At 38.0% G+C, this 14,711-nt stretch overlaps 1 protein-coding gene across 4 annotated transcripts in view; it reads left to right on the forward strand.

Moving 5' to 3' along the window:
* ctnnd2a (catenin (cadherin-associated protein), delta 2a) overlaps window positions 1–14,711 on the forward strand; it is a 324,872-nt gene that overhangs the window by 271,222 nt on the left and 38,939 nt on the right. For all 4 annotated transcript variants that reach the window (XM_084398526.1, XM_084398527.1, XM_084398528.1 and 1 more), the window contains 2 exons: window positions 7,520–7,637; window positions 10,281–10,466. In XM_084398526.1, the coding sequence (XP_084254652.1) occupies window positions 7,520–7,637; window positions 10,281–10,466 (304 nt within the window). The remainder of the gene's footprint in view (window positions 1–7,519; window positions 7,638–10,280; window positions 10,467–14,711) is intronic.

Below are 14,711 nucleotides of genomic sequence, written 5' to 3' on the forward strand. Positions count from 1 at the left end.
GCACTGGTGCACTTAATTAATGCGGCTTTTCAGTAGTAAAAGCACTGAGGGAGTGTTGACAACAAGGTTGTTTGTACGACATGCATATACATTGTTAGCTCTACCTATTATTATTACTACAGTATTTTACAGTATTATAAAGTCTTCGCTTTCAGATGTCTCTCCTAGCTTCTGAAATTTATCAGGCTAAGCTAATAATTTATACACAAATTAGGACGTAAATCTAATTGAATACATTTGTGAATATTATATATTTGAGTGTAAAATACCCAAATACTTATTTAATGTCCATTTAATTATGATTTATTCATAAGCTTTATTTTATCAACTTATTAATTTGATGTGTGATAAGAAAATGACTGTGTAGTGATGCAAAGGTAATAAATAATCAAATTAATGCAAATTATGTATTTGTGTTAAAAATATTATTATTTTTATTTGGACATATTTGATTTCTGTTTATTTAATAATTATTAGCTTTATTTTATTATTTATTAATTTTATTTATTCTATAATGTGAGAAGAAAGTGACTGGAGTGGCGCAAAGCTTATAATGATTCAAATAAATGGTCATTATGAAAAAGAGAAATATGTATTTGAGTTATAATAATAAATATAGCTGCGAGCAGCGATTGCGGGCCCAAGCCGGTGGCCCACCGGGGTGGCGGTGTCACTGGCTTGGGCCCTCCATCGCTGCTCGCAGCTATATTTATTATTATAACTGAAATACATATTTAATGCACAAATATGTATTAATTATTAGCTTTATTTATCTTGTATTCATTTATTAATTTTATTCATTAATTATTATTTTATTGTGATAGAAGAATGTAAATATGGAGTGATACAAGAGACATGAAACTAGCACAGTGATGTAGGAAGTTTTTGCAGCATCATTATATTATGTATCAAGAGTAGTGTAATGCTCTGTTATCTCTCTATTCCCTTTTTTCTCCCTATCCAACCTCACTCCGCACACAGCGGTGCAGTGCTCCTTTTGTGCTTATCTGTAGGCGTATAGCTGTTCTCCGCTAGCTAAATATTCACACCAAAATGCTTTATGGACAATATCAGCCACTTTGCACTTTTGCCCTGTCAGCATCAGCCTAGGGGGATTTATTAAAGAATTTCATCGTTTTGGAATACTCCATCAAAGTGATGTTCTGATAAATCAAGCCGCCACCGTCCTCTAATTGCTGCCCTCCCTCTTCTCCCTCTAATATCAGTCCAGCATGACGCACCTTGAAAAGTAATGAAACAATTTCTCTTTTTCTCTTCTCGGCCCGCATGATGCATCATCTACGTTCCTGCCAAGCTGCGAGCAGACGCACCCTCAGTCACATCCATCACTCTCCATCAGAAGTGAATCATCTCTCATGGCTCGGTCTCAATTACAGGGCTCCACGTGTTCCTCGGGACACCCTTTCCTACAGGCTGGAAAGAGTTTGATGCATTTGCAAAACTGCTGTGAGCCGAGAGGAAATGGGAGAAGGCCAACAGGAAATGAAACACTTTAATTGTTGCTGTTGCTGGCAGAAGAGGGAGTAGATGCTCATGATCTGTGTTTATGGAGGAACTCAAACCCTGAGGCCTCCTCTCTTCCCATTAATGTTCCCTGTGTGCTGTTAATGGGACTCATTTGACTGTTTAATAACCCAGAATGACTTGTAAAGTTGTTGTGACTCCCTATTGAAAGCTAATGGTTGGATTTGTATTATTATTTTTATTATATACATATGTAAAAATGTTAGGGATATTTCAAGGCACGTCATGGTGGCAAAGCACCACCCGTCGCGAAGTGCATTAAAATCGTTTAATGCACAGATAGCCGTGCATTATTATTAGTCAAGTTGATATCCTGATCATATTTTACCAAATCCAAACCACATTAATCTTAATAACTACTATTAATTTTGTATATAATCATTTATAAGTGATATATAATTGTTAATGAGGGCTGGAAGTGAATATGTGCATAATTATTAAGCAGGTTTTCTTTTACAGGTAAAATAGGCCAAAAAAAGAGATTCACTTGCACTAAAAAGTGAATAATTATTAAATGGTCATGAGAAGGATGTAATACTATAAAAAGTGCTAAATTAAGGTGTGACCACTAGACAAGATGGTGTGTGTGTGTGTGTGTGTGTGTGTGTGTGTGTGTGTGTGTGTGTGTGTGTGTGTGTTTCTATGTTTATTTCTGCTAGCTGGTTTTTTACACCTGCATCAAAGACAAAATAATGTTTAAAAATTATATTTTTATATATATATAAATAATATATATAATATATAAAAATATAAATTTTAAACATTATTTTATATATAAAATAATATTATATATATATATATATATATATATATATATATATATATATATATAATACTTCTACAGCATTTATTAATGTTAATTTCAACAACTAATGCTAATTTCATGTATTACTATTGCATTTTTAAAATCAAGTTGTAATTATTAACATTAATTAATTAATTAATAGTTAATGCACTAACGTTATCACAAATGAACTGTATTTTTATTGTAATGTTTCCATTTTTACCAACTTGTTACCAATGTTACCAACTTGACTTCATTCCCTGTAGAGATTTAGTTTTAGCAATAGTTTTTGCCCATGAACTTTATATCACTCTGTCCTTTCCAAACAGCAAACAGAGAGAAACTTTTCCAACAGTTGCACCCTCCTGTCTTGTGCAGTGGATGATAACTTTTTGCTCTGTCCACTGTTATTTGGTGTCATCCTCAATAATTCATGAAGTTTGTGCCAATTTGTTTCAGTCACAGAGGCATGTACCTATCGCATGCAATTGTGTGGTTCTTTGCCTGCATTTATAAATGAGTGTAAGCCATCAAAATGATCAATCGGGATGTTCCCCGTGACATTAGCAGAGGGTCGGGCTTTCATTTTAAAATTAGTATATACAAACTTTACTTTAAAATTAGGAAGCTTGTTTCACTGCTCTGTGGCACATATTAATTTAAAATAACGAGAAATAAATTGGAAATCTGACCAAAAGCACAGCAGTTGTGTATTCTGACATCTGGTTTGGGTAGTCTCTTGGTTATGAATAGTAATGTCTCATCATTTATGTCTCCTGCATAACTGTTTTATTGCATAAAGGGGAGGCAAGCGTTGGGAGCCCAGAGCTCTTCTCAGCCTGATGTGCATTAGCATAACCTTTGATTAACTGTTTTCCCATATGGCCCTTGTGGTGCTTGGATGTTTAATTTCCCACACAAAGGGCTGCAATGAGCCTTCCATTAAGTGAAACCAGCATCGTTTCATGCCAAGAACTGAGCTTGATGTCCACGAGTGAAGCATTTTCACTCTTATTTACCTGAGAGGAACTCCAGTTGTTTTAATACAACTTTTTTTTAAAACAGCAAGTTAAGTAGTGCCATTTTAAATCACAAATAAAAGTGTAGGAATATTTACAATAGATAAATGATCAAACCAGTGGCATTTATTTTAAAGAATTGTATATTTATTATATTATATTATATTATATTATATTATATTATATTATATTATATTATATTATATTATATTATATTATATTATATTATATTATATTAATATGTATGAATTTCTGTAGTGTGTGTGTGTGTGTGTGTGTGTGTGTGTGTGTGTGTGTGTGTGTGTGTGTGTGTGTGTGTGTGTGTGTGTGTGTGTGTGTGTGTGTGTGTGTGTGTGTGTGTGTGTGTGTGTGTGTGTGTGTGTGTGTGTGTTTACAACAAATACAACAAATTAAAAATAAATTAATTTGTGTGTATATGTATATTAATATATATTTGATAGATAGATAGATAGATAGATAGATAGATAGATAATCTATTTGTATTAATTATATTATAATCTAATGTAATGTAAACAAATAAGATAATCACTGAAGCTGAAAGTATATGTATATTTACCCAAAACACTATTTACACAGAATTAACCTAAATTGAGAACAGAAACAGGGGTGTCAGAAACCTCGTTTACAGGGGTGTTAGTTGATGTAACACCTCTGTGAGTGAGCCAAGCAGCCATGTTATTGGCCAATGCCAATAATATCCATGTCTGTCACAGTCTGTCACTCTTAGGCAGCTTGCATTCAAATCTAAAAATCGTGGCGTTCCATACTATTGCTATTTATGCAATATTCAGGTCACAGTACTAGGGTCAACATGTTCAGCACAGACTCCATTTATTCAAATGATATGTTTGGTTTCTATAATAATTCGATAATGTGTTTCTTCAGTAGGAGTGATAGTGTCCTCATGCCCCAGTTGCTGGATGTTATTTTGGCTGTGTCATTTCTTCTGCGCTTATCATGATTTGACCCACACCAGCAATCACATGCTTTTCCCTCCATCTCTCAAATGCGGTGGATAAAAAGAAAGGGGCGACATGACTAATTTATGTGTTTTTTCAGTCACAAGCACATTAATAACTGTCATTAATTGCCCAGAATGAAATACACAAGCAGAAAAAAAAAAAAGAATGGAGATCAATAATCTCACCCAATCAAAGAGAGATGGACCTTGGCTAATGCAGAAAGTCACAACGTTACTTGAAGAGTTATGACTTTGTCTACCTAGGCTATAATTCATATTAAAGATTTTCTGATGTACTACCATATTCAGGTTTCAATGACTAACCTCATAAACATCCAATGATTTAGCACGTGACTCAGTCCTCGGGGTGTCTGCTGTAATGAAATAGTAATTTCATCATTCAAATGAAACATGTCTGTTGTGACATGAGTGTTTCTGTAAGCTGTGCCTCCTCATATGACTTTTTGATGAAAACTTGCTTAACAAATTGGATGTAAAACCTATTGGTCTTAAATTCAAAAGTTGGTGCTGTCAGGCCTGTTGAATATTTAATGATGCAATAAAGCAGGGCCATAAAGGAACTAAATAGATAAGTTTGTAATTCAAATGCTCCATATGCAGGCTAAATTATGTATTTCCAATGCCTTTTCAGTTACATTCATGTATAATAGAGGTGGAGGCCAGGCAATTCTAATAAATGATATATAGCAATTGGTTCGGTTCTAGTGAATATAGAAATGTAAATCCTATGAGTTGTAATGTATCTTGCTTCCCATTATAGATGATGTGAGTGAATTTTTTTATAACGAGTGGGCTGTATTCCCAAAAGCAGTTTCAAATGGTGTGGCGTAGAGACACGTGTGTCATATTCTTTTGGTCAGGCACACAAGGGAGTTTTTAACTTATATCAAACAATTTTTAGTTCAATGATATGATGAGGAGTAGAGCCTTTAATGAAACTATGATTTGCTGTTATGGAGAGTTTAGTAGACATGCGGATGGAGTTTTAATATTTGCTGTTGTCTCATTTGCACAGAGACATTGAATGCATTACACCAAGGCCTAACCAGGCACATGACAAGCAACAAATATTAAATGTTTTTGTCCTAAACAGCTTTGACCATGACAATGTTTTTTGTTAGCTGTTTGGCCTCAATTTTTGTTATGTCATGCTGAGTAATTGGGTTGCTAAATAGCATCAGCATGTCCGCCATATTGAAAAGGTCACAGTTGGCAGATGCAGTCTGGAAGAAGTCATGTCTAAGTAAAAAATGTTGGGGTTGGTACGATTTTTAGGGATTGTTAGTTACCTTTCAGTCGATCGCATTCAACGTACGTATCCGTTCCCTGAAGGAGGATTACATACGTAATCGAGACGGTTTTTTATTATTATTTTTCCCCACTGGGAGTCTATGGGAGCTCTATAAACCATAAGTAGGAAAATGATGAAAATTGGCACACTTGTAGTGATGGTGATAAACATTAATCTGACCAACTTTGGGGTCTCTAGGACCAACTCTATAGCGCAAACACCAGTTCAAATAATTCACATTTGAAACGGTTATGACTTCTAAACCCGTTGATCTAGAAAAATGAAACTACCTGATTCCTCTCATCATGCTGATCACATTCAACATCTTACATTAAGACTCCACCCATTACAGTAGTGGTCATTTGTACAGTGAAAAAGTACACTTTCCGTTTTTCTACTTAACCTCCTTCAAATTTTATCTAATTCTTATGGAAATTGGCTCAGTTGTGCTGTCTTGTAAACTATGATACTTTTTTCAGCTAAAGTACTGAATGGTAGCAAAAATTTCCAAATTGTACATAAAACATTTGGTGGCCTATTATTTAGAAGAAAATATGTATAGAAGTAGCCTGGCAAGCCAGACGTACATCAAGATGTTTAGTCTGGAAACTCACCATAGACACGGTCAATCTGATGGGCGGGATAAACGGCTGTCTTTCAAATTCCCTCTGCACGCAATAGGACAGCGCTTCAACCAACCAGAGCGTTCTCCCACCAGCGGAGCTTAGTTGATAGATTCAACTTTTAAATCTGGCCGACAAAACTACGAACACATCTTCCTTTTTTTAAGAATGACTTAAGTGCCGTTCTTTGTTCTTTTCTCAAAGAAAAACTTAACTCCAACTCCTCCAGAGTTGCAGCCAAAGCCGATTCGAAAGACCGTTGTTCTCCATCCGCAGCAGCCATTCTTTGTTTTCAAGTGGCAGGTAACCGTCGCAACTCTGTCGTCATATGTTAAGCCCGCCCCCGCCTACTCTATACACAACGTGATTGGCCTGACCCAATTTAGGTTTTTGCAGCAAAAAGGTCTATTGAGAGTGTCTAGACCCACCCTGGCTGCAAAATAATTTTGCTGCCGCTAGGGTGCGTCTAGATTTCTAGGCTAGTATAGAAGCAATAGTGGTAACACATTTTCCAAATGCATAGCATAAAAAAGTCTCCTCATGTGACTACCTCAAGTCATGTGACTAAATAGTTTGTCCAGAGATGATTGGCTACTACCTCCCAGAATTGTCAAATTAATGCTGTCAATCCACCCACAATGAAATCTCATTGGTCCTCAATCTTTTAAACCACATTTTAAACATCAAATATGTTCTGATCAGCCGATTCACTTGTAGCTGTTGTATCTGGTTAGGACACTGTGTTTGTGTTTGTGTTTGTGTTTGTGTTTGTGTTTGTGTTTGTGTTTGTGTTTGTGTTTGTACAATAAGCCTATTACATCTGTCCATATTCAACAGTGTACACCTGATTGATTTTTTTAATAAACAAAATAATAAGAATCTTTATTGGATTATCCAATTGAAATGATGCCAATATTCTTTCTTTCTCTCACACTGTTAACAGTCAAATACCTAGCTGTGACAGGATTTCTCCCCCTGAAGACTAATATATTCATATATTAATACATGTCAGAGGTGGGAGGTTTGGAGCGATTTGTTTGAATGACTCGTGAAATGTGAGACATTTGCATTTTGTTTGTCACAGTGGTACGATATAAAGTGGGTTCTATCCCCGGAGGGAATCTGCACCCGTGTGATTGAATCTCCCTGATTTAATGCACTCATCACTGACCTGTGTTTCCTTCTCTCTCTCTCTCTCTCTCTCTCTCTCTCTCTCTCTCTCTCTCTCTCTCTCTCTCTCTCTCTCTCTCCCAGGAATGTGAGTTCAGCAGGAGAGGAGGCTCGGAGGCGGATGAGAGAGTGTGAGGGTCTGACTGACACGCTGCTTTTCGTCATCCAGACTTCTCTCGGAAGCAGTGAGATTGATAGCAAGGTACACTTTCCTCTCTGGATCTGTCCTTCTCTCCTTGTGCTATAAAGGCTACCTGTTGTAAAAGTTTATACCAGTATGTGTGTGTGTACCATTGCATGGAACACTCTGTAACAAATAAACAGCTCTGTGGTTGGCTGCTCTCTGAAGGTTGCGAATGCTCGCTCTTCTAAATGGCGTTCTTTAATCATGATTTAACTGGCAACCCTTCGTCAGGCCCAGCGTGCTAATAGCAGAGCGGGGGGGATGCATCCGTCCTAATGAGAATTGAAGAGCAGAGGGTGTGGATGTTGGAGCGTGGCACAGTTCTTTCCCTCTGGTCATTTTCAGACTTTCCCACAATTCTCGCTGTCTAAATCCCCCTGTGGCGCGCTCTCAACCGTCACTCTTCACAGTTTCCAAATGCACAGCACTTGTGAGAACTCTTCAGCTTTTATAGCCTGTGTGTGGAGGATTGTGAAAATTGCTCAAAGGGTTAAAGAAATAGTTCAGCTGAAAATGTAAAATAATTTGTCTCACTGTCATGTCATTCCAAATCTATATGACTTTCTTTCATCAGCAAAACACAAGAGAAGATATTTTGAAAGCTAGTGAATAGGCTAAAGCCTGTTAACTGTCACTGTCCGGTAGCGAGGCACTTGGCACGCTTTTTTATTGCCTTTTTTCCCTATCACATATTTTAGTTAACCATTAAATTAGGTATTATTCGTAAGCTTAAACACTCAAAGATCATCCTGTGAAAACCATTTTGAAATCACATTGCAGCATTATAATTTTTTTGCATACTCTGACAGTTTTGCGCAATTAAAGTAATTTAAATTATGCTAGTATTTACGCGAATGCTTAACAAACAGCTGAACGCACAGCCTTTCAAAGTATACTCCGTTTGCTGCTTGACACATGCGCACTAGAAAGCTTCATCCTTGTTCTGTGTCTGCGCTTTTTCTCTCCAGAAGTTATGAGTGCTAAAAATGTCTTTGTACTTGTTTAAAGTAGAGTTGCGGTATCTCTTATCCCCCTCACACAAGTGAGTCGATGCAGACAACTGTTGATGTCGCTGTCTCCAGTAGTTAGTTGTTAGTTCAATCTCATCCAATTCTTTTTCGACTGTGAAGCAAGTCAGAATTTGAGACGCGTGTGCGAGCTGAGTGATGCGCGATTAGACAAATCTGTTGGCGCACATACTATGCTGATGATGAAATTTACATCACCCTTGAGCATCACCCTTCAGTAATCTGATCTGTTTTGTGCTAAGCATGGAAAGCATGTATAATGGGCTTGGCCACTGTGCCATTTGTCCCCATTTTATTGTGATTTTTGAATTTTGTCTAAAAATCCAACCTGGGTACTCCTTTTCTTCTTCCTTATGCCCGTTTAGCTCCTTTTAGAGCACTAAGCACTCTTTTTCATCCATCAATGGGCTTTAAGCAACATCAACCATTTCACTCAACACATTGGCTTTTAAAAAGGTCAATCACCCTAATCCCTCCGATTTCTTTATGTGTGGTGATTTGGAGCTGTTTTCACCAACTGTTGGCCCAGCAGAGCTGTAATTGCTGAAAGCATGCTGCCTGTGGTCCTAATGTTGCTGTTAACCCTGTGGTTGGTCAAGCTCTCTCCTGTTGACTTTAGCATTTAAAATGAGGACTTTCTAAATTGCTGCCAGTAAGAGAGATGGTGTTGCCCCAAATGTCGCCATGTGCGAAATTAATTCTGTTGCACATTTCCTGGGAAATTTCAGCAGAACTTGTTTCGTTTTCCTAAAAAACCATGGAGAAAGCATAGTCAGCTCTGTCTGGCACAGAGAAGGGCTTTTGTGAGTCAATATGTTTCCGTACGTCTGAAATGCCAGTGCATAATTCTCAGAGCATTTCTCTGATTACAGTCATTATTTTTGTTTGTGTAGGGAATGGTCCTCCTCATTCCATAATGGGGGGAAAAGGAAAACCTGTGAAAAACACTCATTTTTCATCATCATTTTGCAAGCATTTATTTTCTATTTTCTGCTGTCAAGCATTGTGCCTGCTCTGCTGTGTCTCCTTGTAATACCCTGTTAAATGGAGTGTGAGCCGATGGATTTGGCTGGTCATTTTTCCCCATCTGCGGGTATATCCTTTAATCACATTTAAATGGGAGACCGTGTCAGACGTATAATTAAGTACTTTCATATACTTAGTGCCAATGCGGCCTACACTCCCAGCCAACACTCTAAGAAAGATGAGACAGAGGAAATAAGGAAGTAAGACGAAGTGAAAGAGAGACATAGACAGTGGAATAGAAGATGATCTTGAAATAGAAGCTAGATTTTAAACACAGTTGGACATAACCTTGTTGTCTTTGGATGACTGGATGACAATAAAGGCCCAACCAAAACTCAGAAAGTAAAAAACTGAGACACCTCCTACTATATAATGGCTGCTTTTGTTTCTGAACTCTTGTTATTCGTTATTCAGCTGAATGGCAGAACAAGGAGTGCATGTAGAGTGTTGTGTGTGAGAGTGAACAAATGTGTGTGTCCTCCTGTCTTCTGTCCAGCATGAGTTGAATAAATGAAGTTTGGCCCCTCTGGCCAGATGGGCTCTATCAAGAGCTCAGTGAAGCTAGACTAATACCTGCCCAATATCTGTCTCTCTCTTTCTCCGTCAGACCATAGAAAACTGTGTATGCATTTTGAGGAACCTCTCGTATCGGCTTGCAGCTGAAACGTCTCAGGGACAGCAGATGGGGACGGACGAGCTAGACGGCCTCCTGTGTAGCGACGCCAGCGGGAAGGACGGAGAGACCTCAGGCTGCTGGGGAAAGAAGAAAAAGAAGAAGAAGTCTCAGGACCAGGTGGGCCGTTAAATGCTGCATTTACAGGCATTTGTAGCTGTGATGTGACCCTTTCCTGCTGACAATAACCCTAACACATTTTGCTTAGGAATCAAGGTTCAAAGTAACATGAAAGAGGATCTTTAAAATCAACATGAAATCCAATTGTGCCATATTTTCTTTAAAGTGCCCCTATTATGCTATTTTTAAGGTTCCTAATTTTGTTTTGATGGTCTTTTACAATAGGTTTACATGCAACAGAGGTCAAAAAACACTTATATTTTCTCTATATACATTGCAGCATCACCTCATTTCTCACAGTGTCTCAAACTGTTTGATAAAGGTTTCAGTCTCTCTAAACCCTTCCTTTCCGAGAGCCTACTCTCTTCAGTCTGTTGTGATTGGTCTACCGCTTTCAGCGTGTGTCGGAAAAGAAACACCCATTTCCATATCCCGAGGCTTCCTCAGCATATACACAGTGATGGCATCAGTTTTACCGCATCAGTTCGAGCCGGAGTTCTCATCCTTTGGAAGTGCATGCTAAGTGGATTTGCTTTCGCAGTGCAGAAAACAGTGTCTTCTCGACATGTCGACAACACGACCCAAACTCTTCCATTCCTCAGCAACAACTACAGCTACAAAAATAGCTATATTACACACTACATGAAAGGTTTATTATATTATATTAAATTATACATTTGTAATTTATTAGTGATTAACACAAAGGGCCCTATCTTGCACCCAGCGCAATTGACTTTGTACACTGACGCATGTATCATTCCTATTTTGCACCCGCGCACAGAGGACTTTTCCCTCCACAGACGCACGTCGGTAAATTAGGGAATGAACTTGCGCTCCCGGGGGTGGTGCAGCGAAAAGAGGAGGTGTGTTCTGGCGCAAACGTTCGCTGATGCTATTTTGCAGGTTTAGAAAACAATTCCGCCACCGGTGTGCATGTTATTCATATGCTATTTTAAGGGCGCATGCTTGGCCATAATGTAGCGTGTGCACAACGTGCATAAACTTTGATTCTCTCATCTACACAGAAGCAGCAGTTTTCATTTTTGCTAATCATACATTATTACAAGGAAAAATATTAACACACGAGGGAAATCATTGTGGTGTCCATGAAGATGTGAAAAAATAGGCATAAATCTAGATTACACATTTACCCAAATTATTATAACCGAAGCTAATTTGGGTGGGTTTCTCCCATCCCCAATGTCACTTCTCTGTCTTTTACGGCCCTGACGGGAACGTCGGTCTCCTCGGCTGTGAACCGCTCCTGGCGTGCGCTGTTATAATAGCAAACCGCCATGGAACAAGCACGCCTGCTCTTAAAGGGAATGTGAGATGTCGCTCTGATTGGTTTATTTCACGTTACGCCCAAACCACATCTATGAATAATGAAGCTACTTCAGACCAACCCATTTTAGATTTGCGTCGGGCGCAAGAGTCATTTATCCCGCCGGTATAATAGCAACAGCGCCCAAGATCCGCCCACAAAGTTACTTGCGTTTCGCGTTTGATACTTGCGTTTCAGATCATTAAAATAGGGCCCAAAAAGTCAAGTCCTGCCACAACTGTCACATTATGAAAGTAAAATAGATTGTTAATGTTGTTTTATGTTGACTGTGTAACACATAGGAGCTGAATAGATGGCAGGCGGAGATGCAGATCTAAGTGCAGGGGTTTTATTAAAACGTACAACAAAACAATAAACACAAGAACTGGAAACCAGGGAACATGGGGGACTGAAACATATACCATCTACAGACATCCACAGCAAACATTGACTGACAAGGATCAAGGGAAACACAAGGGCTATTACACAAGGGGTAACAAGCTAACAAGACACACCTGGGAACAATCAAACTAATCAACAGGGAAAACTACAACAAACTACAAACATGGCTCTAGAAACAGGAAATACAACAAAAGTCCTTACAAGACACTAGAGATAGAAGCTTTATTTCACAGTAAAGTGCTTTTCTGCTTTTGAGAGAGAATCGAGCATAATTTAGACATTTCATATCAAAATATGAATAACACAATTAACATGTTCGACACACACCTCTTGTCGCCTCAAAATAATCCCAATTTATGTTTCAGTGAGTTCCCCAAATTAAAGATTTACACGCCATCCTTTTATCAATTACTTGCTTTCCAAACGTAACGCTCACCGCCTACACAGAAACACACCGTCAGACAGTGAGTTTCCCCAGGGAAACGGCTTTGTCTACGGCTGATAAATCACGGTGTTTGTGGGCATCAGACTAAAGGGAGGAGAGAAAAAAAAAAAACCTTTTTACAGGCAGCTCCTCCATAGCAGAGGAAACTCTTCATTAATCTCACGCAAGAAAAAGCCAGCCGGGATCCTCCGTGCAGACGTAGAGGTGGGAGAACAGTTGTGTAACACAACTCCCTCTGGAGATGTCCCGATCCAGAGGAGCCATAAAGCTACTAGCCAGTGATATACTGTAGCCGCTGATAGCTGAATATAATCCTCCATAACTTTGATACTAGCTAAAATAAGACCTGCGTTTGCTACAAGAAAGATATGTCCATCACAATATTTTCCAGTCTCTACATCCCTAACAAGAAGCAGGGAAAATTTTAATGCAGTTAGATTCGAATAATACATCAAAGCTATTGCTCTGTTGAGATTATGAGCGCATAGACTGTTTTATTAAACATAGTTTGGGGATATTTTGCATTTTCTTTTGCAGTTAAATATTTTTCCCTCATTCATCGCCTCAAAACCCGTACATAAGTTTGCAGATCTGTTTTAGGATTCAGTCAGATGTGTCTCCTCCAATCAGATTACAGAAAGGAAGGAGATGCAAGGATACTCTATAGCTGTTGTCCTGTAAAAATAGGGCCATTTCTCCCCATTACCTAAGGTGCCCTCTCGTATCATGTGCCGGAACTTTTCCTCAGCCGAGACGTTTTGAAAGAGGACACCTGGGCCTCTGGGCAACAGAAGGCTAATGTACTCTGTTAAATCATTTATCACTAAATGGCAGTGAGGTAGCCCAGGAAACCAGAGCGTGCCGCCGCGGCTCTGTCGGGGCAGGGCAGTGTTTAGCGGAGCTAATTGACTGAGAGGAGAGAGTATGTAAACCAGAGCAATTTCAACCCACCGAGCACTGATACCCTTCTTTGAGTTTACTCTGAGAAATGGTGCGTGGAGTGCTCATTACTCTCAAAGACTGCTGACAAGGAAAGGGCAAGAGAAAGTTTTTGACAATTTGAGATGCGGTTATACGCTCTGATAGTTCAGAAGAAGCATTAGGATCACATTGTCATTTTTAGATTTATCTTCACTCTCATTTTGTGCTTAAAGACAAGCATTTGAGCAGATTCGACTCATTCCAAAAAGACACAAATCAAGCTAGATTTGTACATTTGCTGAAAAAAAATTATTCGTGGTGCACACCAGATTTTAGAGGCTTAAAATGTGCAATAGTAATGGGTCAAGGACAAATATGGATGTGCGAGATGATGTATTGGAGAAGTTCTTAGAAATGTAAACGTTGTTGGTTTCATAAATTTTTGTATTTTCATAAATATGTACATTATTTTCCATGAAAAGTCTTCAGATATGTACATTTTCCATGACAAGTGGTCAAATGTGTTGCCATCTAATAATAAAATATTGTTAACACTTTATTTTAGTGTTCGTTACACATGGTGCATGTTGTAGTTACTATAGTAATAACTATACATCATGCATAATAACCTTAAACCAAACACTTATCCTAACCCTATAGCAAGTGCATGTAGTTAATTAATATTACTCTGTACTTAAATGTATAATTACACTGTAAGGACACCTTAAAATGAAAAGTAGTTGTTAAAAAAAATCATGATTTTGTTTATCATCACTTTCTTAGAGTTACTCGATTTTACCTGAAATAACTTATCTTTTCTATATTAATTAAATATCTTATAAATTGATATATATATTTAAATATGCACTAAAAAACGTATTGACCTTGGTCTACATGGGTCATCTTCTGTATTTTTTTTCTTGTCAGTTGACAACAAAATGGCTGCTTGAATTTTAGTTACGCACTCTCACTTTGGCAAACAAAAGTTCTCGAAATATTAATGATATTTTGAAATAGAACTACTTTGTTGCTTGTGTTTTTAAATAAATAATAATATAAGTTTTTCTTCCAAGGATTTCAGCCTTTGTCTTTTTCACAATCTCTGGAGTGTGTAAGGCTAAATGAGAGTGAAATGTTGCACTCACTGTTTGCA

This window comes from Rutilus rutilus, assembly GCF_951802725.1.
Source record: "Rutilus rutilus genome assembly, chromosome: 24".
Lineage (NCBI taxonomy): Eukaryota > Metazoa > Chordata > Actinopteri > Cypriniformes > Leuciscidae > Rutilus > Rutilus rutilus.